Consider the following 27,945-nt stretch of genomic DNA (forward strand, 5'->3'; position numbering starts at 1 on the left):
GAGCTTACACATGGGAAACAGAATTTGTCAGGAATGGGGAGGAGGCAGATTCGGATTTAGGGTTCAACTAACATAGTATGCCCTCACTGTTCTACTGTATTCTCTTAGATATATAACAAGAAGCACTTGTAAATATCTCTGTTCTCTTCTCCACCTCTGCCAGGACTGCCAAGGTCACTCAAGCCTCACCTGTCTTAATAAACAATAAAGCTCTCAGTAAAGCCAGGATTCTCCTACTTTAGATCACCATTGTCTGTGCAAGACTTGGAAAAGTGGCTAGAGAATATTCTTAAACCTTCCATTTACTGTCAAGTGAAGAAGAGCTTATATCAGCTCTTGCCTTAGAGGAACATAACCATATTGCCTGACATAGTAATGTTCATCATTGAATCAATACTGTTTTTCATTTTATGTTTTAATGAATTAAATACATGCACAAATTCTACATAAGTGCCTGCTTAGGTTCTTTCAAACTGTAAATTGAAAGCTTTCACTAGCTTGTATGACCATTTTCTGCCCTCAAAATTGTAGAAATTCTGTCCCTGGTTTTGCTTATAAAGGTTGAGTGATAGGACATACAAGATTCAGCAGCACTAAGTAGTGTTGTGTGGATTTCTTCCCACATTTAACCCAAGAATTTAGCTGCAGCGTAAAGAATGTAATTCCATTTTCTGCCTAGAAACAGGAAAACAAGATGTAAATCTAGGTCAAGAAGTTGACACCTTCTTTGTTAGGTTTCATGTTTCTTTCTAGCTCTTCCTTATTGTGCTTAGCTGAGACCATTTACCTGCCCAACATGAAGGAAATGCTAAAATGCAAACTTACGAAGCACTGGTATGAAGTGCTGTTGCTGCACTTCTTGTAACCGCTTTAGGACTTTGTCTAAACCCACTTTGACCACTCCCCCAAGCTGACAAATCTGTGACACTGCCTTCACTTGTAAACAGCTCTGATCAAAATGTATAGACTGGCAGGAGAGTACCCCTTTTTTAAAGAGAATGTTAGGAAGATGTGGTGTACTGAGCCGAGTTCTGTAACTATCATGGGAAAACTGGGGCTGCTTTACTGAGGTGAATGGAGTTCCTCTTGTGCACAGTTGTCTGGCATCTAAGTAAACCTGTGAATCAACATAGTTTGAATAAAAATGTGGGTTTATTGAGGGGAAGAAAACTTTCTTATTATGAAGCTAGCATTGGGTTCCCTTGTCTCTCAGCAGATCAGAAATGTAGATACATAAGGCTATAAGAAATGGATATTCTCACACAGTGTGGGAGTAATTTTTGTCTTTAAAAAGTATGTGAATAAGTTTTGAGGCTTTTAAGAGAAAAGTACTGTAGTACCACAAACCTGTGCTCGTACACTCAGGAGATGTCCAGGGTTAAATGCAATCTTGTTCTAATAGAAGAAATAGGTAAGAAGAAAGTAAGGTCTTGTTCCCTCCCGTGTGCTAGGCAAAGTTATGTCCCAGCTCTGTCCCAGTAAATCTCAGGGAGGAAAGACATGTCACAAATTTGTCTGGTCAAGTGCCAGATCCTGATTATCCTTTCCATTTGCATAAGGGACAGCACAGCTGATCTAAGCTGACTGTAAAGCACCTCTGGTAAGAGTGATTTGGATAGCCTAAGGATCTTATATTTAAATGCGACTTAAGTCCACTACTAATTTTATTCCATTTGAAGGAAAGATGTTTGTGCAAAATGATTTAGAACTTATCTAACTTGTCCGGCACAGCAAAATCCATATACATACAGATGCAAGTGAGATTTCATCATGGCTTCTGTGGTTCTTTCAAAGGTGGAAACAGTTTGCAGTTTTCTTCCCTAATCCTGCTATTCCCCTTCAGTGCTCGTCATCTGTGTGGGAGGAGCAGCAGATCAGTGTTTTCCCCAAAACCACAGAGGACTACCCTTGTTCTTCTCATTTCAGTAGTTTATAGTCAACTGCAGTAAAAGAGACTTAGCAAAATTTCTGGTATGGTGGTCTAATCTACTGATTTATACAGGCTTTCATTGAATTTAGATGCAGGAGGGCACATGACAAGGAGAATTATGGGACTCCTGCCTTTGGTTGTGTGTAGCTGTACCAAGGATGGATCATATGAGAGTATGATGAGAATCAGTATACAGCAAGGAAAGAAGCCTCATTAATCACAGTGTGGATGTGGGCTTCCACTGACATTTGGCTTAGTCTTTCTGGGACTTATATAAAAGTCTTTTAATAATAAAATATTGAAAGGAACAACTCGTGTTATCCAGAAAAAGATTCAGTATGAGTAAAATAGATGTAGAGTACCTCACAAGCCACTTGACAGATGAGTGAAATTCAAGTGAAATACAGCAGCCATGTGGCAACATGCTACAACAGTGTGTGACAATTTAAATAAAAATAAAGAAAACTGTCACACTCTTCAGTAAATATTTGATATAGACCAAATAGCCCTGTTTTTCTCAAGAGGTTTCTTAGTCTCTCCATGTCTCAAATTATTGTGTTGTTTTACAGTGAACTGTAGCTGTCTTTGAGAGAAATAAAGGGATTTTCTCTGATAGACAGAGAGAACTAAAGGCATTAAAGTCACCAGAAGTTTAACTTCAGGAGCAGGCTTAGTGGTTTTCATTCCACTCTTTCAAAAATGCTTTATAAAATAAACACAATCACTACATTACTTACACAAGGCTTAAAATAAATGAAACTATGGAAATTCCAATGTTACAGTCTCTTCTCCTGCAAGCTGAACAAATCAAAGGCTTGGTTCTGGGATATGGGTCCTTTATTTTACCTCACGCTGTAAAAATATTTTTTATTCATTTTGTGTCATTGAAACCAAACCTGGGGTATCTATATATGGAAAATATGAAAACCATCTAGTAGTACACTGAACAAGTGCTTATGATGTATTTTCTAGAAATCCAAACTCACCATGTTCACTTTTTCTGAATACTGCTCAAACGTGCAGATGGTGAGCACAATTTAGTGACAATAAAAATGATAAATATCATGAAGGGGTTATTTTTGTGCCTGCTCAGTTCATCCTCCAAACAAACCATCTGAACCACTATTCTTTGTCATCTAAGACTTTCTGACACATACTGTCATTTGACATGATGTGTTGTTACAATATCAGCTGGTATGAAAAAGTAAAGAGGAAAAACAAGAAAATCAGCCTTACTTGAGAAGATCATCTGTGGCCTGTTGTTGGAGTCAGGCAGAAGATGGTTCTGTTTATTGCTGCAGTACCCACGTCTAATATAGTAGTTACATTTTACCATGGAAACAGACTAATTTTTTTTATTTCCAATCATAATCAGTATAGTATTGTTTGGTGGGCTTGTCTGTAAAGCCTTTCTAGTTGTTATTTTTGGATTATAATTGCACATGATCTTGGAAGCTAAACTTTCTCGGGGCTGGGAAAGGAAAGACAGTTAAAATTAAAGAAAGTGTAAAGAAATAGTTTGCCAAAATGGGAGCTTCACAATTAAGTGATAAACAGCACATAATTTTACTGAATGGCTTCATTTTAACCACATTTACTAAAAGGAAAAAAGAATGGCATTTCTCTGGAATAGTAAAGTTTTGGAGATGAAAAATACCAAACATATTTGTGACATGAATACTGCAGAAATTGAGTGTCATTGCAGTGATGAATGCATTACCATTTTTCCTGTCATTTGACTATGATTATTTTGAGATATGTGTATGAAATCTCATGTCTGAGAATACAATTTCACATTTACAAAACCAGTACTGTAAACCATTTTCATCCAGAGGCATGAAAGTTAGGTTTTCAACATAAATTAATAGACTGCCATTAAGGGTAGCAAATGTGCACCTGTTTGCTTATGGCAGAAACGCTAGGATTATTGCTTGGGATGTTAGCACATGACACTCAATAAAAAATTATAAGAAATGTATTCTAAGATAGCTGTATCTCTGTGATTTTCCCTACTTGATACATCAAAAGAAGACAAAGGCAGAGAACATTAACAATTCACTGAGTTAAAACAAAATAGCTAGGATGCAAAATGACAACCTCCAAAGAACATTAGCCTAAAAAGTTCCTTTTAATTTAGTTTTGTTGAACTTGCCTGTTATGATGAACACAGAAAATTATCTTTAAGCATGTTCTGAATAAAAGTGAGAAGAATAAAAAGGAAACAAATGCTTGTGGAGAACATGCAGAAAGAGTGTGGAGCAGTAGGCACAAGTAGTAAGGGGAGCAGAGATGGTCACGGGCATAGTGCGTCTGATGCATTTTTTAGCAGGTGAAATAGTGCAAACAAGTAAAAGTATAAATAGGTTAAAGGAAGCAGTGTATTTTATCCTCTGACTTAATGAATGAAAAATCATTTTAACAGCGAAAGTATTTTGAAATATTTAAAGCATGACACTGACATAACATGTTGTAAGAATATAAGAAATTTCTGGGATTTATATTCTTTCCTAACAGAAGCTGAAACACAGAAAATTGTCTTACACAGAATGATTTCTTCACTCTTTTTCATATCACTAAGGAGGCTTCATGCTGAGCATTTAGATTGGAGACAGATCAAAATGCAGATGCTTTATTTGGTTACCTTAATAGCTTAATAGGCTTTATGGATTATTAGTCTCACAAGCCTTTTTGAGCTTATAAAATCCTAATGTATTTGCTATTAGAAATTATGAGCTCAGTCCCAAAAACTCTTACTTGTATGAGCCCCTTGGTGAATTGCCTGATCTTTAAGGGTCTGCAAGACAGCCAGTCTGTGCTTATAAAAATATTGCAGAAGACAGGAAGTACAAGAAATTCCCAAGGGGAGTCAGCCTATAAAACGACCTTATTCCACTCCACTCAGTATCTTGCTAAGGATCTTTGCTCCATTTGCATTCATGCCAACTAAAAAACAAATGGATTTGTATGGTAGATGTTAATCAAAACTGCATTCATTTAAAAACCGTGGGTTTCGGTGACACTTATACGGAAGCGGAGTCATCGCCTAGAGTAGAAATATCAGGCTACTGCATTTGAATTCTGAAATCCAGCTCTTCACATGGAGACACAAATCTACTCTACAATACACCTCCCCTAATTTGCCATGGTTTTCCCATGGATAAAATTACACTGCTGTTATCCCCTAAACCTCTGGGTGACCTTCCATTTGTATATTCTAGCCTTGCTTTTTGTTTTGCTTTATGATGTTGATTTTTTTGTACTGGACCAAATCTCCTTGACCTTGAAGTTTATATTAAGTCCCTTTATATTGTTATCCTTGGTTCAAAATTGATGCTCTTGAGAGTTTTGCCATAGGACTACAAGAAACATCTTGGAGTAGAGTCACTTGAAAAGGTGTAATGAAGAGTTAGTTAGGAAAAGTAGTTATGAAACTTCAGTGTTGAGGGCTCTCTAGTTGACAGGCTGCTTTTTTAGTTTAACACTGACAACTTTTTGTTCCTTGGATATTTTTATAGGCTTTTTTTCCCATATGTCTCCCATTCACTGGTGTAGTTTAGGGAGGAGAGAATGAGCAGCCATTGCTGCAGGATGTTCTGGCTCCAGTAGCATAAATGTGTACATTTTGGGGTGAACCAACAGGGGTCATAATTGCATCTCTCCATGACACTTATTCAAATCAAATTCAACAAATTCACTGCCAGCAGAGTAGTACTAATGATCTCTTGCGAAGAAGTGAGATTTGCACTGCATGGCATTTTCCACCCAGGTATTTAAATTATCACATATTTCTGACCACAGCAAAGGTCATATGTAACTTTTAGTCCTAAGACCAGTGACAGACCTTGCAGAAAACCTGGCAGTTTTACAGAAAAATGCAAGACAAGACAGTGAATATGTTGATGCTGTAAAACTTACAAATGAAAAAAAAAAAAAGTAAGAAAGAAGCAAGATTTATTCAGAAAGTGTTGAGGGAAAAAAAATACCACAATTAATTGGTCCTTCTTCTGAGAGTAGTAGATTGAAGACCAAAACAGAACCAGACTAAGAATCCTAAATCAAACCTTTTCTGCAGGAAGTTCTGAAATCTTTATTATTAAGCATGTAGAATTGGTTATTTCTGTTTAAGATCCTAAAATTGAAATTCTCTTTAAAGAACTGTAAAAAGGCATGGGAAAAGTTTTTTTTTTTTTTTGTTCATGTGTGAGAATGAGTCCTGTACTACTGGAAGCTGAAGTTTCCCTTAGAAGAACCTAAGAAATTAAGAAAAAGCAGCTGTGAAGAAGCCAATACCTTTTACCCACAACCTTTTAAGGAACCATTGGTCTTGGAGCAGTCATTGCTGAAAACTTCTGCTGATACCTTGGGGGAGATAAATACAAAAATATGGGATATAATATATAAGAAGGTTTGCTTCTCAGTATATCCTAGACTAGCTCTTGCTTCTTGCCCCACCACCATGCTCAGCCCTTTAATGCAGAAATGAAGCTTGCTTGCTTTAACTTGTTTAATCCTAATAAGTGGTTTATGCCCATCTACGTTTACAAGGTTATCCTCACAAGGATAAAGCAGCAAAAATAGCATTTTATAAATGAAACTGAGATTCATCTTCATAGTTTCTGAAATCAGAAATTGTAGGTATTAGACACTAGTCATGACTTTGAGTAAGTGATAAATAAGGGAAATTCAGAGGAGAAAAAACAACCTAGATAATGAAATACTTTTATTTTCACCAGGAGAAAAGAGTTCATAAAATTTAGACCACAAAGCAAGATTTCTCTTCAGCTAATGACAGAAGGGAACAAATTAATTAAGAACAGCAAATGTATTTTTTTTCTACAAAAAATAGGCATGCAGACATCACAATGAACTGAATAAACTGTGGGGTCTTAGATGACAAAAACAAAATGTAGAAATTATTCCAATTCTCCTTTCAGTAGAGGGCTGCCCATTCTGAGAGAAAAAATGCCTGAAGTAATTAAACAAATTAGCGCTCCAATTATTTGTTGGAAGAATTACATGAAAATTGATAATAAAAGACTTGCTGCAAAGGCTTTAAGTCATTTTCTTTCAATTAAATAGCAAGCAGGGTATGATTATAGGAAATTCGAAGTGCTGTGATGCCAGTGAAAAAAACCCCTTCTCTTTCTAAATACATTTTATGTAAGTAGAATCCACACTGCCACATCAGTTTTTTACAAGTCTGTCTGTAACATGACTTCTTTTTTGCAGAACTTGTGATGAAAGTGATTAGGTTTTGTTTGTTTGTAGCATTTCTACTTCTGGTTCTGTTGGTGTTCTGATATATTTAATTGTCTTTAGCTACAAGGTATGCAGTGTCTTTCTTATTAGGTTTTCACAGAGACATACGAAGGCACTTTTGTTGGGTATTCTTTCATGGTCCTGGAAGGCATAATTGTAATTAACTTGTGCCACAAATTTTCCATGATCACTATGGTTTTTGTAGAAAAAGATGCAATCATAGGTCTCAGTCTTCCTTGGGAAGTCGTGGTTAGAAGGATTTAGCCAGCGGGGGTACGTTTCTCTGGGAGATTTTTGTCCTCTGTTTCTGAGAGATACATAACATAAATCAGTGCCTTCCCCCAAAAAAATCAGTGGTTGGAGTTCAGCCTGCCCATGGGTCTGTGATTGCTTCTTAGGGACAAAAGAAAGTCATTATAGACAGAAAATATAGACAGTCATTTGATATTTGGTTTAATAAGAAGATAGGTAAGAGAAAAGCATTGATCCTGTGTTTCTGTGCGTAGCACACTTTATTCAGGCACACAAAAATTTGTGCTTCTTGTGTCTTGGCAGCAGTCCTGTCTGTTTTAGTTCTCTATTTCTTGCCTTGTTTTCATCCAAGATACCATGTCATTTAATGTGGCCTAAACCAAATAAGGAATTCTTTTGTATTACATACAGTTACAAATTAAGCTGGTATAGTTGTGTTAGACAATTTATTCCCATCAGTGGAATTAATATATGCAGCTTCTCTACAGAACTAATAAGAATCTGAAGAACAGTTTTTCCAAAGGGCATACCAAAATGTTGATTTTATGTTGCCCTTTATGTCCAAAGTCTTTGGTGAAATGACAAGTCATTGCCATGCAAATCGGTATTTTGCTATTCTCTAGCTGCGCCCAAAAGATTGCTAGGGATTGGAAATGCTGTGATAGATTCTGTTAGTATGACAAAATCTGCAATCACCCAGGTCGATTCTCCAGTCCCTTTTTCACAGATGGCATTACTAATCCAGCAGACAGGAGCAGCTCTTGTTTATACCCAACCTGAACAAGCCTTCAGCTAGAAATGAGACACAAAAGGGTTGGAATCCTGTTATAGTTCCTGCTTTGCCATCCTTTAATGAGCTCAGAGAGTAGTTTATAATGTTGTCCTTACTTGCCTGTGACTCTGACTGCGGTGGAGGCCAGGAGTGAAAGCAGTGAGTGGTGTGGCACATGGCTGAGCCGCAGCGTGACTGCTTGGTGGTGTGTGAAGCCGCTCTGGATGCTGCGGCTGGCAGTGGCCAGGTGTTCCTTTATCCGGGAGGAACACTAGCACAACCCACCATAATTTGCTATAGCCTTGGGAAAGCAATTTTAATAGCAATTTTAATTGTTTTTTTAAACAGCCATTGCTGTGAGAGCTGACTAGAGTAGGTAGGATATTGAAGTGACTTAAGTGCTTTTTGCAGAAATAGTCAGGCAATTGTTCTTGTTGGAGCAGTTGAACTCTCCAGATCATCAACGCAGTTTGATCTGGCTTGTTAGGGTAAGTAAGTCGATGTCAAGCCCTCCGTTTTCCCAGCTCTCAGTGTTGTGTGTCAGACACTTGTGACTTTAAAATACACCAAAGTCTTCACATTTTTGCATCCTGCTGTTTTCTTGGTGAGGCTCCAGGCTGAGCTGACAAAACCCCAACAATCTGCAGAGTCTGTGTAGAGCCTGAATGTATGACTTCAAAAGCCCTTGTCAGGAAAGGTCTGGGAAAAGGTGTGAAATAGGAGCACATCCTACAGATAAACTTTATTATAATCATAATAAAACCATAATTTGCATTGCAAAATATGCCTTTTATTTTCACTGTATGCTTTTTATCTAACAAACTATGAGATGGACACCTTCTTTCAGCATGCTGTGGAATAAATATCACCTCTTTTCCTGCATGCACAATCAGATCCTGTTCTCAATTAATTTGGTTTTATGCTAATGCCATGAAATTAATTCTGAGTGGTGTGAAATAAGACTTTGAGACACTATTTTTTGTTGTTTTGATCTGGGGGCATATGCCAGTGTCCCCTGTACTTGTTCTTTTTTATTAAGATTATGATTTTACCTGATCTTCTTAATTTTTGTTGTGTAATTGCTAAATCTCTGTGAACCAAAATGCAGAGGTTTTGATAATTCAGATTTAACTAGAATATTTAAAAACATTATTGGTTTGAGAGGAGATTTCTGTGATTGTAAATAGGAAAGTTCTGTTTGCACACAAAACACTGTTAGCAGGAGTTGAACAATGATAGCTCTGATGATTCCGTCCCTTTCAGTAAGCATGGTTTTGAACAAAAAGAAAAAAAAATATTTTAATAAAACAAGCACACTTCAGGTATTGCCATTGACATCCACAGCACAACTGCAGGAATGCTATTTGTGAAGCATATTACAAATGTACATACACAGAGATGTCTACTGTAAAACTGCCAGTAAAGCAAACAGGAAGCAGACAGACTTTGGGAGTTCTAATCCGTGCTTCTCCTCATTCTGTCCACACACCGTTTTACAAATGGACAGATGACTCTACAAGATTCAAATTCTTTTTTTACTTTGACTCTCTTGGTCAGCATCATAAACACAAAAGTTTAATGCAAAAGACCATGTATGGAACCCCATATAATAAAATGTAACTTAAATTCATAAAATCCTGATTGGATACTCACATGAAAGAACTCCCACATGAAAGAACCATATTTACTGACAATTTACCTTGAAACAGACTGCAGTTATCCAAATCTCAGGTGAATATTGTGAAAAGAATCATGTGCATTGTTTGCTGAAGTTTTTACGTGCTTGCAGTGTGATTGCAGAATCATGTTGAGCTAGAAACATGTAGATTCATAACAATGGGATTTTTCCTGTTTATGGATTACTTCCAGACAGGTTAACACTGCAGAGCATATAGTGATTTCTGGTTTTCCTTAACTAAAAGTTTTCTTTTCATGACTAATTTAATTGTATTAAAATTGTATCCTAGGGAACTAGGTTGTTCCCAACCAGATTTTTGTAGATACAAGAGTGTGTGCACTACCTGGAAACAGATTTATTTTGGGATGTTAAAGCCAAAAACGTGCTACCATAGAATGTAGCCACTGAAACTGGAGTCTGGCTATTAAATAATCAGCAAATTGATATACTGAGGCTCAGAAAGCATTTTTATTTGTCTTATTAGAATTCATACCCAGTGTATTTCATTATGAGGGCCCAGCTTCACTATGCAAGTTCAGCTCTTAGTTTCAAATCCCTTCTGTCTTGGGTGACTTCACTCAATGTAAGGGTATAATTTTTGTTAAAAACTCTCCCCAATCCTTCCATTTAGTGTACCTTTTATGCTGAAGAAGGAGTGTTTGGGCTGGGCGATATTGAAAGCAGTGGGATGTAAAAGCCCTCTTGTTGCTAAGTGCAGAGTGTTATGACCGCACTTCTTATTGAAAGCAGATAGCTGGAACAGTAGGAACGTCCCTCTCAGATACAGAGGTGTGCCTGTCCCTGAAGCAGAATGTTCCTAATGGGCTGGGTTTCTGTGGGCATTGTGTGATGTGCTTGCCAATGAGATAGAAGGAAAAAAGAGGTTGCAGGAAAGTCTAAGGTACAATGAAGATACAGGTTCTGGGGGAATAATCATGAGAGGAAAAGGCCGCATCACTATCTACAACTTCCTCTCAAGAGGAAGCAGAGGGCCAGGCACTGATCTCCTCTCTGGTGACCAGTGACAGGACCTGAGGGAATGGGCTGAAGTTGTGACAGGGGAGGTTTAGATTGGATACCAGAAAAGATTCTTTACCTTGAAGTGGGTGGGCACTGGAACAGGCTCCCTGGGTCACAGCACCAGCCTGACAGAGCTCAAGAAGCATTTGGGCAGTGTTCTCAGGCACATGTTGTGACTCTTAGGGTGTCCTGTGCAGGGCCAGGAGTTGGACTTGATGATCCTTGTGGATGCCTTCCAACTCAGCATAGTCTGTGATTCTGTGATTTTATGACAGAGGCAGACTGTCCATTTGGGGAGTAACTGATGGCTGAAAGGATGCTTACAGCTGGGGGTAATGGCATGGTCTTGTGCTTGTGACTTCTGCAGTTAGCGACTGCAGACTTAGAGATACCAGACTTTAAATTTTATTGTAGTGGAATGGAATTACATAAAAGATGGATGGAGTTACTGTGCGTTTCCCTTCTCTTGCTAATTGAAAGACCTTGCAGATTGTTATTTTGGCTGGTGTCCAAAATAACATTTCTCAGAAAAGTCTTAGAGAAATTTCATGTTTTGCCATGAAACTCATCTGGCTTCACCTTACCTGTTATTACAGGTAAAGAAATGCTTTTTCCATAGGCTGTAAATGGGATAAAGAGGTGAAATACAGCTAAGAGCCATCAGTAGCTGCTTAGGCTGCTGCCCTCACTACTACATGAACTCTCTCTGGCTTTCCTGTAGCTATGGTCTCCTATTACATCCATGTAAGTCCTTCCTAACTCCAGCACATCTGCTTTTCCTAATGCCTATCCTCTTCGATCACAAGGGAATTATCTTTGGAGATGGATGTTTAGCTTAAATATTAATTAGGAAGCTGTTTTTGGAGGACCAGACTTTGCAGGGAAGAGCAACAGCTTCTGCACAGGCAATGGTTTCCCTGCAGGCATCTGGGTCATAGTTGTAGGGAAAAATCAGTACTGCAAAAGGCAGTGTGAAATAGCAAACCGATTAAGGAAGGTGAGCACAAAGATTTTTTTTGTCTATCCTCTGCTATGCCATGAAGAACATAATTTTTCTGATGATCCAGACAGTGAGAGCCAAAATGGGGGAGGTCTGATTTATGGTCTGAAGGTTGTAACTCTTCATTTAGGAAGAACAGTGTCATTTAGGTCTTTCTGCATAGGTTCCGTCTCTTGGCTTGAATGGAGTTAAAAGTAACCTGGCACATGCATACTGAACATTGTCCAGAATACGTCTGGTGGTCTCTAGAATCTCAGCACACAGGGACGCTCTTGATTTCAGAGCCGCAAATCTTTGATCTCTTTCATCTTAATGCCAAGCAGAATATTGTAGAAAATAGTCAAAATCAGAGTAAGACAGAAGTTAATGTGGTCCTCTTTTGTCTTCTCCTAAACTGAAGAAAACTTTTTTGTTTTATTTTATGGTTGTAGATGAAATTTGGAAATCTGACTTGCTTTTCTGTCCACAGCTCCATTTTTGCACACTTGCTGGTTTCTTACCTGCAGGCTCTTCTGTAAAATTTCATCTCTATTTCTCCATAAAATATTTTCTTCCTACCCCTGCACCAGGTATAAGACAAAACCTTAGATGGCATTTTCATATTTCGTTTCATAAGAAGGACCTAAGAGGCAGCGATGGAAAAGCTGAAAATGGTTATCTGAAGGATAAATATAGAGGCAGATGGTATTCAATGTAGTTAGGAGGACAGTGAGCCTGAAATACTGTTGAGTCAAATAGGTAAAATTAAGATACTTTCTTTTAGTAATACTTTGTCTTGGACATGATGTCTAGTTTCACATTGTAAAACTGAGAGCATGTAACATAATCCAGTTAGTGGGTGAATAAAAAAATTAAACCATCATTTTTTTATTTTTTTCCCCTCTTACTATGTTCAGGAATTAGTCTAACATCCTATGGGATGTAAAAAGCATTAGTGTTCTGTGTGTTTTGATTACATGAATTCTTATATAATTTTGTAAACCCATAGGTTCAGATTTGTTAGAGACATAAATAGTGCAAAAAGTTAAAAATTAAATGTTTATTAGCTAACAAAGCATTGTAGGAGGTACATTTTGAGCCTTTACCTATAGCTATTGGAGATGCTGCTCTCAAAGAAGATTTGCTTTTTAGCTTATTGGAATGAACCTCTATGTTGTGCTTAGCAGGAGATGCCAAAACCAAAAGAGCACAGTTAATTGCTGTAGAGAGGGCAGTCATACCCAGTAACCTGTCCCTAAAGCAATCAGCCCTCTCCGTAAGAATAAAGTTCTTTACAAATTTAGACACAAAATAGTGTCTTTACTCCTAGTTAATGAATGAGGAAATGGAGGAACAGAAGCTGACTGATAGATCTTACCTATTACACTGGTGTAGAACTGATAACCTATGTTACTGCAGCACATAGCTGCCAGCAAGCTCCCAGAGATGATGATTGTATGTTTTGAAACACAGTTATTTGAAATGTTTGTACCTCAATACCGACTGTATTTTTGATGCTTTCCTTTAGCCCTGCTCTCTTATTTTTTTTTAATGTGTGAGTTAGACCACTTTAAATGTTATTACTGTTTCATGGGAGAGGGGGTCCCAGAGGATAGCCAAGGCTTTCCCTTTGGCCAGTGCTCTGCATTCTGTTCTCTGTGCCTTTCCAGTGGATGTGGGATACATCCACTGCCAGCAGTACTCAGCTGGCTTCCCCAGTGCCATTCATTATTGTATGTGCCCCTCACACATTTGCTTATATTCTTCCTGCAGCCGCTATCTGGAGGGCTCAGTCAGGCATTTCTGCCAGCTGAGATCCTGGTAACACAAAGGTCGCCTGGAGGAAAAAGACAACCATGAAACAAGACAAGAGAAGTGAGGAGATCTTGGTGGAACAGGGACACAATGAGGGCAGCTGAGGATGTGCTGATTCAGCATTTCCTCCCTACGGGCTGCGCCGGCTGGTTTCTTCTCTGCAGCTGGAGCTGTCCTTCAGGATCTCCAGGGTGCTAGAGGTGGAAAGGCAGTGAAACTGCAGCCTTTTTGTCTGTGTGATGAAGCCACTGCAGTATACAGCCAACAGACTGCAGTGAAATTTATTCAGGAGCTGCAAATCAGCATAGCAACAGCAACAATTGAGATTTGTCAAACATTTTTCCCTCTGGGAATTATTGTGACCACTTCTAAGGCAAACTCTGAAACCTCCATTATCTCTCGCAGATCCTTGGTGTATTTAGGCAAGGAGAAGTATCAGGAAAAGCTTTTTTTGCTGGCTTCTTGCTAAGCCACTCATGTTTAGTTGAGTTGCAAAAAAATGAAGAGCAAGCATTTCCTGTCAGTAGTCTCTATGGTGCAATTGCAGTTCAGATTAGAACCTTCCCAGTCCCCTCCTTACAATTTGCTTCTTGTTTCATAGGTGATTTTACTTCCAAAATTTCTTAAGTTTTGAGAGTTTATACTTGGAGCACTCACTAGTGCTTTCTCGTGTAATGTTGATGAAGTAGAAGCATATTCAAGGCTTTAAATCCATGTATTTTAAAGTTAGCCACATAAATCCATACTGAAGTACTTAAACTGTCACTTGTGAACACATGTTCTCTGCATGTGTATCTAATGACTGTTAAGTACATAGATTTAGATTTTATTTATTTATTTATTTATTTATTTATTTATTTATTTATTTATTTAAGGGTTCTCTTGCCCTCCTGAAAGTTACATAGACATACAGAGCTGTGGTGGGTGCTAAATTATTTGAGTCAAAAAATAGCAAAAGGTGACTTCTTTGGTAAGTCTTGAAATGGGGATAAGAGGGACAACTTAAAACTGCATAATTACTTTTGACACTAAGGTGATTAAAAACTCATGAAGTCTAAGCTTGAGCTATTACATTGCCACCCTAAGCCAAAGATACCTGACTTTAAGCAAGTTCAGAGAAGGTAAGAGACATGGGGCAGACTCTTCCTTACACATGATGGGGAACTAAATACCATATAATTGGTTATACAGTCTGACTAGAAGAGAGAGCCTTATTTCACTCGGTGGGATACACAGATATCTGGAATTAAAAAATCAGTTGACCTAACTTTAGCATGTGATTTAGCAACTGATGGCTTAAACCATCTATTTGTCACTGCTCAAATCAGCTAAGATGCATCTCTTCTGAACATTTATGAGGATTCACTATGTGTATGCACATTGGGTAATTGCACGGACAGACTGGCATAAAAGAGACAACTGTTCTGAATTAACAAAGCCATTTTGCTTTTTCCAGAGCTACTACTTTCACACTTGGTGCCTCTAAAAAAGCTGTTGTAAATGGAGCCAGATATTCCATTTTGGTGGTCCAGGTTAATGTCTTTGGAAGTTCAACCTCTAATTTAATACAGTCTTCATTTTGATGAGTAAAGCAACTCTACAACCTCACTTTAATTTTGGATGTGGTTTTGTGAATCATATTTACTTTCTTCAACAATACAGAGGTCTGTTTCTTTGGGTAAAACTCCCTGTTTTATTTTACTTTTAGAAAAGGGAAAGGTGAAAAGAAGAAAGAAGGCAAAATGAAAGAGAACTTTAGTGTATTTTAGCAATGTGGTTGCTAAAGCTTTTTCTTCCTCTGTTTTAAATAAGATCTAAGGTCCTGTATGCAGTGTTAATTCACAGTATGGATTTAGATACTGATGTCTAAGCAGTAATAGACAACTTAAAATCCTTACCATCAGTTTACTATAGCTTAAATAAAGAGGTATTTCCTTGCAGCTACTTACAGCCTTTTTACAAAAATTGTCTAGAGAGTGGGGTAATGAGTTACAAAGTTGTACTGGCCCCACTGGAGCACCTGACAGAGGTACTGCAGGTGGTGATGGCCAGCTTTTATTCCCATGGGTACCTAGAATTTTAGTTTAAGATAATCGAGACCACTAGGATTTGATCTTTCCAGCCAACCATCAAGTAGGTAAAGGTTAGAATTGTGGATTGTTTTGGAGTAGTCACAGAAAGGAGGTCTAGGGGATTCTTATTTGATAAAATTCAATAATTTATGTATTAAGAGAACTAGATGAAGTATTACCTTCATTTTTGGTTCCCTCACTAAGCTTATTAGGCTTATTTCTGAAATCTGCCTATCTGTGTTTGTTGCTGGGATTTTAGTTATGTCTTAATTTGACTCACCATGTAATTTCAAAGAAATGCAGAACGGTTCAATTCCAATTGCATTATTAGCACTCCTTAGGATACTGGTTTTAGAAATAAAGTCTTATGTTAACTAGATTGACTTCAGTGACTGCCTTTGAAATCTATCTCATTTTTCTGCAGTCCAGTCTAACAAAAAACCCTAGGAACCCTTAAGTACAAGATTAGAGAATCCTAGAAATATTCTCCAAGAAAACTTATCTTCTGGAATTTACTTGAGGACTGACAAGTGGTGACTCACCACCAGCTGAAAAGTTGCTGTGTCCAGATACCACTTTTTAAAGCAGGAGTAAGAGAGAGCAGCAGAAGTCCTGTGCTAGAAAGCATTATGCAAATGACAATTATGCAAATTCCTGTCTGGGCTCATATAATACAATAATTGGAGACATCATATTGCATTTTGCACCACACTGCCAACCAACAAACACCACTAAATGCCATTATTCCCAGAAAAGCTGGGATTGATTGATTGATTGTTTGATTGATTGATTGATTTTTAACAGCTTTTCATTGTTATATTTGGAAAATATTTATCAGGCAGAAAAGAGATGTGAACCCACTCTGCAGAAAGGGTGTTGAAATCCCATTGCATTTTTACTTGCTTTTGTTTGACAGCTTGCGTTTCTCAGAGAATGGGCAGTCCAGCTCACTGATTGTTTCTGGTTACTGAACCTTTAACACGGAAGCTTCAATTACAGCAACAACTGCTTGAGCTGTGGACAGTCACCTCTCTGATTCTGGTTGTGGACTACACACTCTAACAGATGATCCAAGTTACTAGCCACCTTTTGCTAACAGGGATGCTCTGTGTCAAATACCTAGAGCTCTTTACAGATTCTGCTCCTCCTTTGACTGTCATGATGCCCTTTATGTCAAAGGAAAGCACTGCTAGACTCACCAGGCACTTAGTGAGCCATCACCTCCTGCATGAATTACTCAGAAGCCTGGTTTTCTACAACATATGTTCCCAAATAAGGCAAGGAATTTGTCAGGCTCAGTCACTGATGGACTTAGGTCACTGAGGAGGAGAGATGTGTGAAAAGAGTACCAGAAAACATTTCTCCATAGCAAGTAGATATTTTTTATGTATTCTTCCTGAAACAGTCTTTTAAGACTTTTAGCTCATCTGAAGCACGTTTGAATGCATGATCACTGATGGTGGCAGGAGGATGGACAAATTCTGATGGCCTGCCATGGAGCATGGGAGAACTAACATGAATTCTCTAAAAAAATTAGTCATCTGTCTAATGATTAGTCATTTTATAATTCTGATAAAAACATGATAATGGATTGTGCCCCAAATACTTTTGAATAAGAAGGTATGCTAGAATGCAGGTTTTTTCACTTTGCAGAATCATAATAAATTCATGGTTTAAAGAAGTTAAAGTGTAAAATTGCAAAAGATAATTTTCACTAGTAAAACCTTCAGAAATATTTGTACTATATAAGACATGGAACCTTCATCTCTTTCTGATCCTAAGGGAACTAACATGCAACAGTTGCCATGATTTAAGAACAAACCTATCTTTACAGAAAACGTGTATTTTCTTTTTAATGTCATGGTTGAGTGTGTCCACAAGTGCAGTATTCACTCCCAGTGCAAAGAAGCACCACCAAGTGGACCAGTTTTTAAGTGTTGTCTCAAAATAAGACAGCATAAAATACCTGAATACTCAATGTTTCTGAGTGATTGAAATCAGATACTTTAAGATACTTTCCCATGCAGTATATGATACCAAAACTAAATAGCAAAGACCATGTTCAAAACTAGCTGAGAACAATAGTAAAATACTCTGACTTTTCCATCCTGGTGCAGTCAAAATGCCATCCAATACTGTAAGCAGAAACACAACTGAATTTTTTCACTGCCATAGTTTAAGATGTTATTTAAAAGTGGTTTTTTTTTTTATTTTTACTCCAGGATAAAATCCAGGAAATATAAGTATTTAGTGTCACCAGAATGCAAGCTATTGTTTACATTCCTGGTTTTGAAATTGTCCTGAATACTTCTGCTAGAATATAACTCAACTGGCAAGTTCAACTCAGAAACAATTGCATGGTTAATCATGTGTGGAAAAAATAATTTTAAAAATCCATTTCATGGTGTATGCCCCAATTTGTATTGGCAAATAATTAAATTATTTCACACTTCAGCTTCCTTAACGCATATAGAAAATGTGTTTCATTATTCTGTCTTTTTTTTATATAATTATCTTTTACTAATCAAATTATATGGTGCAAATTATCAACTAGCTGGTTTTATGCATTCTTTTAGGTTCATCTCATTATTTTTCAAGTAAATGAGAAGTGTTTCCTTCAATATGAAGTTTTGAAAAGTGATAGTCTTCTGACCTTTGTTAGGTAGAGAGTACAATTTACTCAGTTTCACCAATTCTCATATCTTTCAATATTAAAAATAAAAAAAAATAGATTTCCTATCTTCAGAAAATCAAGATATAAAGAAAAAGTAATATTTTTTTAAACTTCTAATCAAGTACCAGTTCTGTGCATTCATCCACCTATCAAAGACTTCTATAACTATAGCTGCTGATCCTTAGGACTCAACTACCCTAAACTGCTTCTTTTTGGAGACAATAAAAGCTTTCCCAGCTTCTCTTTTTTGCTTTCTTGCAAATATGGATTTTTTTTCCATGAAGGTCCCTCAAAATACCCACATATAAATTGTGGATTTGCTCATTTGTATGGGTTTATATCTGAAAGATGCATGAATATGTATAATATATAACCATATATACGTACACCTTAGGCCAACATTTTCTAAGACACATCTATTTTTAAAAGTGACCTTTTAGAGTACAGATTTTATATTTTCTTTTTGTTTCATTTTAATTTGATTCCTTTGGACGTTCTTTTTGTGGTAGTTTTCTTCAATACAGCATAAAACTTTTTTCCTATTATTTTGTCACACAAGTTTAGATTTATTTTAGAGGTGACAGGTAGTTCCTTTTAATAAAGGAACAAAGACATTCTTGTTGTCTGATTATCTTTCTTTGAGTTAATAGTTCAGAGCTGTAGCAGCACATTTTTGACAGAGAGTTCGGTTCTCATTATTCTTGTATTTATTATGGAACATAAAGGATATTTGCTCTGTCATCAGTGTTTGTTCATAGCTTCCACTTAATCTTCAAGGTTAATTAACCCAAAAGGCATGTCCAAAAAATTAGTGTTGATGTGTGTCCAAAAACTGGGTTTAACTGAATGGGAGACATTGTTCCATAGAACTGTTGTGATGTAATTTGTTTTCAATGTATTACACAGCAGTAAAAAAGAATCCTTGAGATGGAGAAGATAATTTAAGACCCATTCAGAGTCTCATTTTCCTTCATGGCAGGGCAGTGTGTGCCATGTTGCTTGCCCTTAATCAGAGCTGCCAGTTTGAGCTAAATGGTAATTTGTAGGGAGTGATTAAACTGAAATATATTTTTTCATTTCTTTGCTTAGTCTCTTCATGCAAAATAACGAGGTTACTCCTTTTTAGGCTTTTTGTGGAACTCACTCTTTCGTGCTCATTTCGGTCAATCCTGAGTTTCTTGTTGCCCTTAGTCTTCTATCTTCACTCTCTCAAACTGGTTGCTGTACAGGGTACTTGTATAAAGTGAACATTGTGATCTGCAGCCCAGCTGCTGTGCCAGGCCCTGAAATGACAACAGTTTCCTGTCCAAGAAACTGACAAGATTAAAAGATGCTTGCACACTGCAGTGTGAATTTACTCTGATTTACTTGATCAGTAGGATGCCTTGAGTGGTTCAAAAATCTGTCACAACATAATTCATAGGATCAGACATGTGTGATGTTCTACTGCCTTTCCATTCCCTATGTGCTCCATCTGACACTTCTTTTTGTTCTTTTTCCCATTCATGCAGTCACCTAATGCTGGAGACAAGGATGACCAAACATTGACGGTAGGCAGCAATTACGCATCTGAGCATTTGTTTCTCAGGGGGGTGGCGAGGCAAGCTTTACCTAACTTTGACATGCATCAATGTTTTTTTTAATTGTTGGGATTTCTTTCTCCTCCTATACTGCTATAGAATTTAAATAATGTATTTCCAAACATAAAGCAGTGAATTAATCTTCTTTATTGGTTTCTATAATTTATCATTTTGTATGTGTATGACACCAAAGATTAATCCGTGTATTATTGCCAAATACTGTTTTCTTCAGAGTTATTTTTTTTTCCCTCTAATTGTATTTCTGTTCTAGTCAGTAGTCTGTTGGCTCTCACTATCCTTTTTATTGAAACAAACAGCCACAAAACAGTTTTACTCTATGAGATAAATGCAGTGCATCGATTATTGTACTAGACAATTGCATGGGGAACAGAATCTCAGAGTATGTTTTATATTTCATTACAAGCATGCAAAACAGACTTGTACATTAGTTTCATTGCTGTAGATGTCTGCACTGCCTAACCACACTTCCAATCTCTTTTTGCCATGAGACTTCAGTGGATTGAGCCAAAGTGAGGAGCATGTTTCTGATTGAGTGCCATTAAAAAAGAGTACTGTCTGCCCTTACTCTCCATAGTTTTGATCATACATGCATATTTGCAGTGTACCGAAGTAATAAAAATTAGTACTGACTTCAGTGATTCAAACAAAAGGTTCTGCAAAGAAACACATTATTAGTTCTTCCTGATGCAAGTATGAGGTTTTCATTTTCTTAGGGCTTTATGAGTTTTCACAAAGACAGGCACTTTTTGCCCTGTTTTTTTCCTGAGTCCGTGTGAGACTAATGGCTGTTCTGACAATCCATCCCCTCCAGAGAAATTGCCTATATTTATGACAGTGGGTGATAAAGCCTGTGGCTTAACGTAATCTGCTATAGGCGATAGTTCAAAATGTTTCACTGTGCAGTGAGGTGTGAGATTAATTCATAATGTTTCAGACATCTTTCCACACAAAAAACAAAACCCCCTAAATTCTTCACAATATTTTTTACCCTAGACCAAGCCACGTCTCCAGCGAGGAGGAAGCTCTGCATCTCTCCACAACAGCCTAATGAGGAACAGCATCTTCCAGCTCATGATTCACACTCTTGACCCACTTGCTGAAGGTATGCCTATTAATTTTTATTGTTTTTGCTTTCCTGATGCAAAAGCAAACAAATGCTTTATTTTTCCTTTCTTACCATGAAACTATTTTTTGCATTTCTCCTGCTTTCATCAATCTTTTCTGAATGTGTCTGGATTTTCTGAGAGTTCTGCACTTTTATGGTGTGATATACATACTCCCACCAACACTTTCAACTTAGGAAACATGTTCATTGCAGTGAAACTAAAACTGGTCGTTTGGTTGATGCATAACTACTGATTCTCTTCTCTTCTGGCTTCAGCAACAATGTAAAAGTTACACAAACTGTATAGTCCTGTACTTTCATAAAGATTTTCTTTTGTTTTCCTCCCTGATTTTGATCTTATTTTTTAAAAAAGTCAAAATGGTGGATAATTTGTCATGTGCACTGTAGGAAAGAATGAGATTCTGTTGATTTGACTTCAGGTTGTTTAATGCTGACATTAATAAAAATGCGGCCAACATACCTCTGTGTTACCTGTATGTAAATGGTTTACTTGCTTTATCCAAGCATGGTGGGATTTATTATTTCTTTGACAAATTAGCAAGAAGACCACTTCTTTGATTGGAGAAGCTGGCAGGAATACCATATGGGCTTTGTAATTGTGGGATGATCTGACTCTCGGATTCTCAGAGAAGAACCAAAAAACTTCAAGGCCATGTGTTATTTGATGTCTGTGTGTCTGTGGGACTTCTCTTGCTGCAGTAATAGATGTCTTGAGAAATAGCACTTGTGAAGGAATAGGAAAGGACTAAAGAGACCTAAAACATTACTGACAGACCTTTCAAACTTCAGTGACCAAAAACCGTATAGCACTTTGCTTGAGCATACATGACAGATTGAAGACTAGACTACAAGAAAGCTAGAATTGTTGACTGGAGCACAATTTGAACCTAATGTAAATTGAGAATAAGATCATCTCTCAGGTATTTTTCCATTGTTCAAGCTTATTTCACTTGTTTCCCATACATAGCTTGTTCAGTGTTCAGAGCTGTCTACTTTTCTGCTGTAGTAAGCTTGCGCTGTGTAGTGTGATCCAGAGGTTTCCCCCTTCACAACAGTGAAGGACAAAAGGAGTTTGAAATCTGAAATTCATCTTGGGAGAGACAAAAGTGCTACATATCTGAAAATTAGGTATTACTTATAATTAAGTTTGTCAGGTAACTCAATCCTGGTTTTCATTATATCAGTAAAATGATGGAGATCAATGTGGATTGATACAGGCGTTTACAATGCATAAATCTTACTTAAATTAATCCAGTAACATTTTCTTCAGGGTTTCTTCACACATAATACTTCACTGTTCTCAGATTTTTTTCTTTCCAAAGTCTTATATTTGTCCTGGGAGTAATACTCTTTAAAAAAAATGGGAATAGAAATAATGTCATGGCTTTCAAGTAAGTGCAAGGCAGTAGCCATTTCATCATCTGGACATTTCATTAAAACTAATACATTGGGTTAAATTTATAAAGGGGGAAAATAATCTACCTACATTTACAGTAATTACTGTATTTTAGTGCAAAAATTTCATGAAGAAGTGGCCAAAAAACTGGTGGAAAATAGCCTGCGTATGTGCAGATATTTAAGTTGGTATATATAAAGAAGACAGCATTTCAAGCTTTTGCTGACTACAGAATTCAAGTTTTAGTTCATGAGAGCATGAAAGTGCAATTCATTCACTAATTTGTTTTTGGACATGGAACTCTGGTTTTAGCTTTTTATAAACAGACTTACAACTGCAGGAAAAATCTGAGAAAAATGCATCCATGTTTCTGTAGCACATTATTAACCTTTTCTGAGGCACCACCTCATTTGTAGAGTCTTGGGTTTCAAGATCTTTTGCACTGTAGGCAGTTTGGAGGGCAAACATGAGCAGTATTGGATGTCTCCACTGAACACACTCATGTTGTTTTCTGAGATTTTAAGCTTTTAAGTGTCCATATTAATTATTCTGTATTCAGCTTACTCTGCAAACTTCTGTGAAACAAAAGGTTTCTTTATTTGATATAAATACTGTGTCGGGTCGAGCAAGGTAATACTAGTTAATAAATTTGGATGTCATTGTATTTTAATCTTGCATTCACTTAAAAAGTATGTGTTACAATGGATGTGGGTACCTATCGTATACAGTATTAATTACCTACTTGGATCTGTATGAATTTTACCTACCAGGTTCTCCCCACGTTTTCATTTCTTAATCTGTGTATAATGACCTTGGAGAACCAAATTTGTGCATCATCTTTGTTTTTAGAGTCTTTTGCCAGCTGATTCTTTAAGCTGATAGCATTTAATTATTACAAATTGAAAGGAATAGTATTTATTAAAAGTGTCTGAGAACTGCAGTCCTTTGCTGTATAAACCCATTGTTTGGGGAGATGTAGAAATGTAAAGGATTACCTGATGTCTTCTCTGGCCCATGTTGCTCTCTCCAATTTACATGTCCTTTCCTCTGCCAAAAAAACTCAACATTTTTGAGTTTTGTGTCGGCAAAGAAAATTAGCTCTGCTGCACTCATGTAATGAATGACGATGGACCTGCTGCATGACCTGTGAGGCTAAAGGGCTTTTTCCAAATCATTTGATGCAAGTATGGGTCAGACTCAAAGGAATAGCAGAAAGATGTAATAAAAATTTTTCAGTCTTTCTTTAGTCAGCTTAAATTTCTTCAGTATTTCTGCCAGATGATGACTTAGATCAATAGGTCAAAAAAATTGCATCATTTGCTGAATTTTTTGGATTTGCAGAAAAAGAACAGTTTATGAAAGCATTTAAAAGTGCTGGTCTCACAGAAAAAGAGTTTGAAGGGTGTCTATCAAAGTTAGTTAAGACACACATGGGGACCCTGGCACCCCCTGCACTTGGGCGTACTCCTGACGCCGTCATCCTCCTCTGTGTCGCATTTCCTTTTTCCCCATTTCTCAGCATTTACTTCTTTGCCTTCCTCATACTGGATCTCACCCACCTGCACCCACCTTCTTTCAGTCTTCCCCCATAAGATGGCTTCTTCAGGCCCCACTGTCTTTCTGGACTGCTGGGTCCTTTAGTCAGATAACTTCCCCATCAGGCACCAGCAGCACTGCAGCTGTCACAGCCAAGTGAACTGTGTTTTCAGTGGCTGGAAAAGCATGGGTTAAGTCTGGAAGCTCTGTTCTTGGTTCTTGAGGGCTTCTAGATCAAATATTGCCTTTAGAAGTTACATTTCTAATTTCTGCTGAGAGATCCAGCTTTTCTTTCTCTTTAAGTCATTAATATCACTGTTACATTCCCTTGAATAATTGCAGGGGAAATGGGGGCATCAGAAGGGAAATGGAGGCATCAGAAGACACACTGCTCTGTCATTTGGAGTTGTGCAGATTTTGCAAGGGTGACAGAGAAGTCCCATCTGCATCCTCTTGGTAGCAAAAGCAATATAGGGTGTATAAACAGGCCATGTGACTATAAAAGATCAGCTTGACCTACACACCATTATTACTGCATTAACATTCAGTGTATTTATAGAAAACCAGCTCATCAAATTTACTTCTGAATAATTCATTTGTCAAGTCAGAACCAACTTCTGCCGCAATTGAAAGCATCTTAAAAATGCACTTGATTGCAAGTAGGATAACATGAAATGAGAGAGTAGGATTTACTTTCCACAAAATGTGGATAAACAGAGCAGTCCCAATATACTATTGTAATAGTATATTACACACTTGCAAACCTGCCCATCCTTTTCCCTTTTCACATAAATGTGGTTTTGGATGGCTTGTGTCTGTCTTGTGAAAGCCAACTTGTAAGCTCTCCAGAATCAGTAGGATTGCAAGGTGTTCAGCCCACCCCTGACAGATGAATGATATCTGAGATCATTGGGAGCTGCTGGATATTTGGCTCTTTGTATTCAGGCAGGTGTGCAGTCATGCTGTGGATTTAACAGTCTAGACAAGGAAGGCTTCTCCCCTTCAATATCTTGGTCTCAGCATAAAGCTTCTAAGAAGATAAAAGTTCAGCCACTCTAACAGGTGAATGTGTAGGTTGCTTGTTAATGGGACATGAACTTTACATTACAGTTGCTGCATCATCATTCATTAAAAATATAAATATCTATGTGACATTAGGTTTTTGTTTGCATTTATTTTATTACAGAAATAATGACCTTGATAGAGATCATTTCCCGAGGATTAAGATTAATGACTGCCTGTGTTTCAGGTTATCATCAACTCTCAGCCAGTCATTAATCCCCAGGAAATCCTATGCCATATTTGCTTCTGCTTAAGTGCTAGTCTGGCAATCCAGCTGGTCTGTTCATAACAACCTTACCCATATGAATAAGGATGGCATCATCTGACCCACTGTGTTGGTCAGACCCCTATCCAAAATCCAAGCAACCCGCACATAAATCATGACAATCACTGATCATTTGTAGCTGTTTTCTCCCGAGTCCTGTACCTCAGATACCTTTGTCCTAGTTTTGAAAGGGATATTCCTAGGTTATGAAAGCCTAGGTTCCACAAAGATCTCTTTACATTTTTTAATAGACAATGGCTGTTGTTGCGCTGGGGGAGCAAGGCAAGAATAAGATGGTAAGTATTTTTTAGGAAAGTGTGCCATGAGTAGTAATCCTACCTTCTTCCTATAAGTTGTTTATAGGGTTTCTTTAAAAATGATACCTTCAGGAGTGTGGAGGGAGAATTTTCTCTCTGGAGGCTTCTACAGCAGCCCTGTTGAAAAGGAAAATATCAGCACTGGGGTGAGGATTTAGAGCAGCAGTGCTACATTGTTTTTCTTGCACAGCTTTATCAAGACAGAGGAAGAATGAGATCTTTTCGTTATCATAGCACCCCTTTTCTGCCTGCTGATAAGGTGCCACAGGCCAGCAAAACATCTCCCACAAGTGAGGATTTAGCTAGTTGCTGACTTTCTTGCTCCTGTGTGACAAGGCTATAACTCATATGCAAATGCCATCCTCTGCATGAAAATGAGTGTGATATAAATCTCTGTCATGGCTTAGTCCCCAGTGAGAAGTAGGTATCTTTGGCAATTTTCTCCTATTCCCATCTCGAGTCCTATTTCCAAAATGGAAAACTACAGGATGCAATTCTGCAGAAAATGAATTGTTTGTCTTATATGCTGTACTTTTTTTTGAAGATACAAATATGGTGCATGTTATTGGTGAGAGAAGTAACCTTCTGTTACATAAAGCTGAGCTTACAATTCTGTCACTTCACTGAACATGGAAAAATACAGTACTGTCACTATTCTGACAAAAAAAAAAACAACAACCAGAAAACCTGCATTCATACTTCTCAGGAAAATAAAAAGGAATCCTCAGAGTTTTTGACATAGTAGTGAATGATTTATAATTTCTTGATAGATTCTGTTGTGTTCCTACATACTGGTCTTAAGAATTTTCCGACTTTTCCATTCACTGCAAACTGTTGTGCCTCATTTGCTGCTGCTACTTCAATACTTTCCTTACATGTCAGCGGTACTGTTAGCTCACCCCAAAGACAGGCTGGGTAACCCTTGCCTGCACAGTTACTCAGCAGCCTCCCAGCTTTTGTCTCATTTTGCAAAAATCTTAGGTTGTTACTCTTCCCATGACCTAGGTGAGCTGCACCATCATGTCTGTGCTCGCTGCCATTGGTGCCATTGGACACCTTGTTTGCTTGAAGCTGTTCATTTGCAATATCCCCAGAGAAGTGAGGCAGGCAGCTCAGCTTACACCTACGCATGGGTAATGCTCAGCTCCTGCATGGCTGAAGTAATCTGAGCACTTCCGCCTTCCTCATCTCCAGAACATGGGTCTCAGAAATCTTTTTTCAACTTTAACCATTCCTTGATTCTGTGGTGCTGCAGGGCTTGAGTGCACTTCACAGAATCACAGCATCACAGAGTCACAGAAAGAACTAGGTTCGAAAAGACCTTTGAGATCATAGACCAATGACCTAACACCTCCTCACTGACTAAACCATGGCACTGAGTGCCATGTCCAGTCTGTTTTTTAAATACCTCCACAGACAGTAACTCTACTACCTCTCTAGGCAGATAATTGCGGTGCCCAGTCACTCTTTCAATGAAGACATGTTTCCTGATGTCTAACCTAAACTTCTCCTGGCACAGTTTAAGACTGTGTCTTCTCGTTCTGTCAGCTGTTCCTGGGAGAAGAGACCGACCCCACCTGCCTACAGCCACCTTTCAGGGAGATGTAGAGAGGGATAAGGTCACCTCTGAGTCTCCTTTTCTCCAGGCCAAACAACCCCAGCTCCATCAGCCATTCCTCACAGGGTTTGTGTTCCCAGCCCCCCACCAGCCTCGTTGCCTCCTCTGGATGTGCTCAAGCGTCTCAATGTCCTTCCCAAACTGAGGGGCCAGAACTGAACACAGCACTCCAGGTGTGGCTATGCTAGAGAAGAAATATATCTTCAGAACTATATAAACACAAAAGTGTTTTATTTAATGTGAAGAAATACGCAAATCTAGACAAAACTAATAAAAGTAGTTTCATATGTTATTAACTATCTCTGCTTTAAATCATTCATCATTCTTGAGCATCCTTTAGGCATGCCTATAGGCCTGCAAAGAAGCTGAGCATTCTTCTTCTTCTTGCACTCCTGTTCTTACCCAGCTTGTCCTTGGTTCATCTTCTGTTCTGTCAAGGAAAAACAGTATTCTCAGCACAGTGCTCAGACCATTTTGGCTCTCCTCTCAGCTGCAGACTGAAATGTTTGCAAGGGACTTCTGCCAGAGAAGATGGGGGCTTCTTGCCAGGCTCGAATACACATTAGTAGCTGT

At 37.9% G+C, this 27,945-nt stretch overlaps 1 protein-coding gene across 4 annotated transcripts in view; it reads left to right on the forward strand.

The window, feature by feature from the left end:
• Positions 1-27,945, forward strand: part of SLC24A2 (solute carrier family 24 member 2) — a 107,374-nt gene that overhangs the window by 35,342 nt on the left and 44,087 nt on the right. For all 4 annotated transcript variants that reach the window (XM_086867573.1, XM_086867572.1, XM_086867575.1 and 1 more), the window contains exons 3-4: positions 19,963-20,001; positions 21,046-21,154. In XM_086867573.1, coding sequence (XP_086723699.1) covers positions 19,963-20,001; positions 21,046-21,154 — 148 coding nt within the window. The remainder of the gene's footprint in view (positions 1-19,962; positions 20,002-21,045; positions 21,155-27,945) is intronic.

The sequence above is a fragment of the Cyanistes caeruleus genome, chromosome Z (assembly GCF_971803275.1).
Source record: "Cyanistes caeruleus chromosome Z, bCyaCae1.hap1.1, whole genome shotgun sequence".
Classification (NCBI taxonomy): domain Eukaryota; kingdom Metazoa; phylum Chordata; class Aves; order Passeriformes; family Paridae; genus Cyanistes; species Cyanistes caeruleus.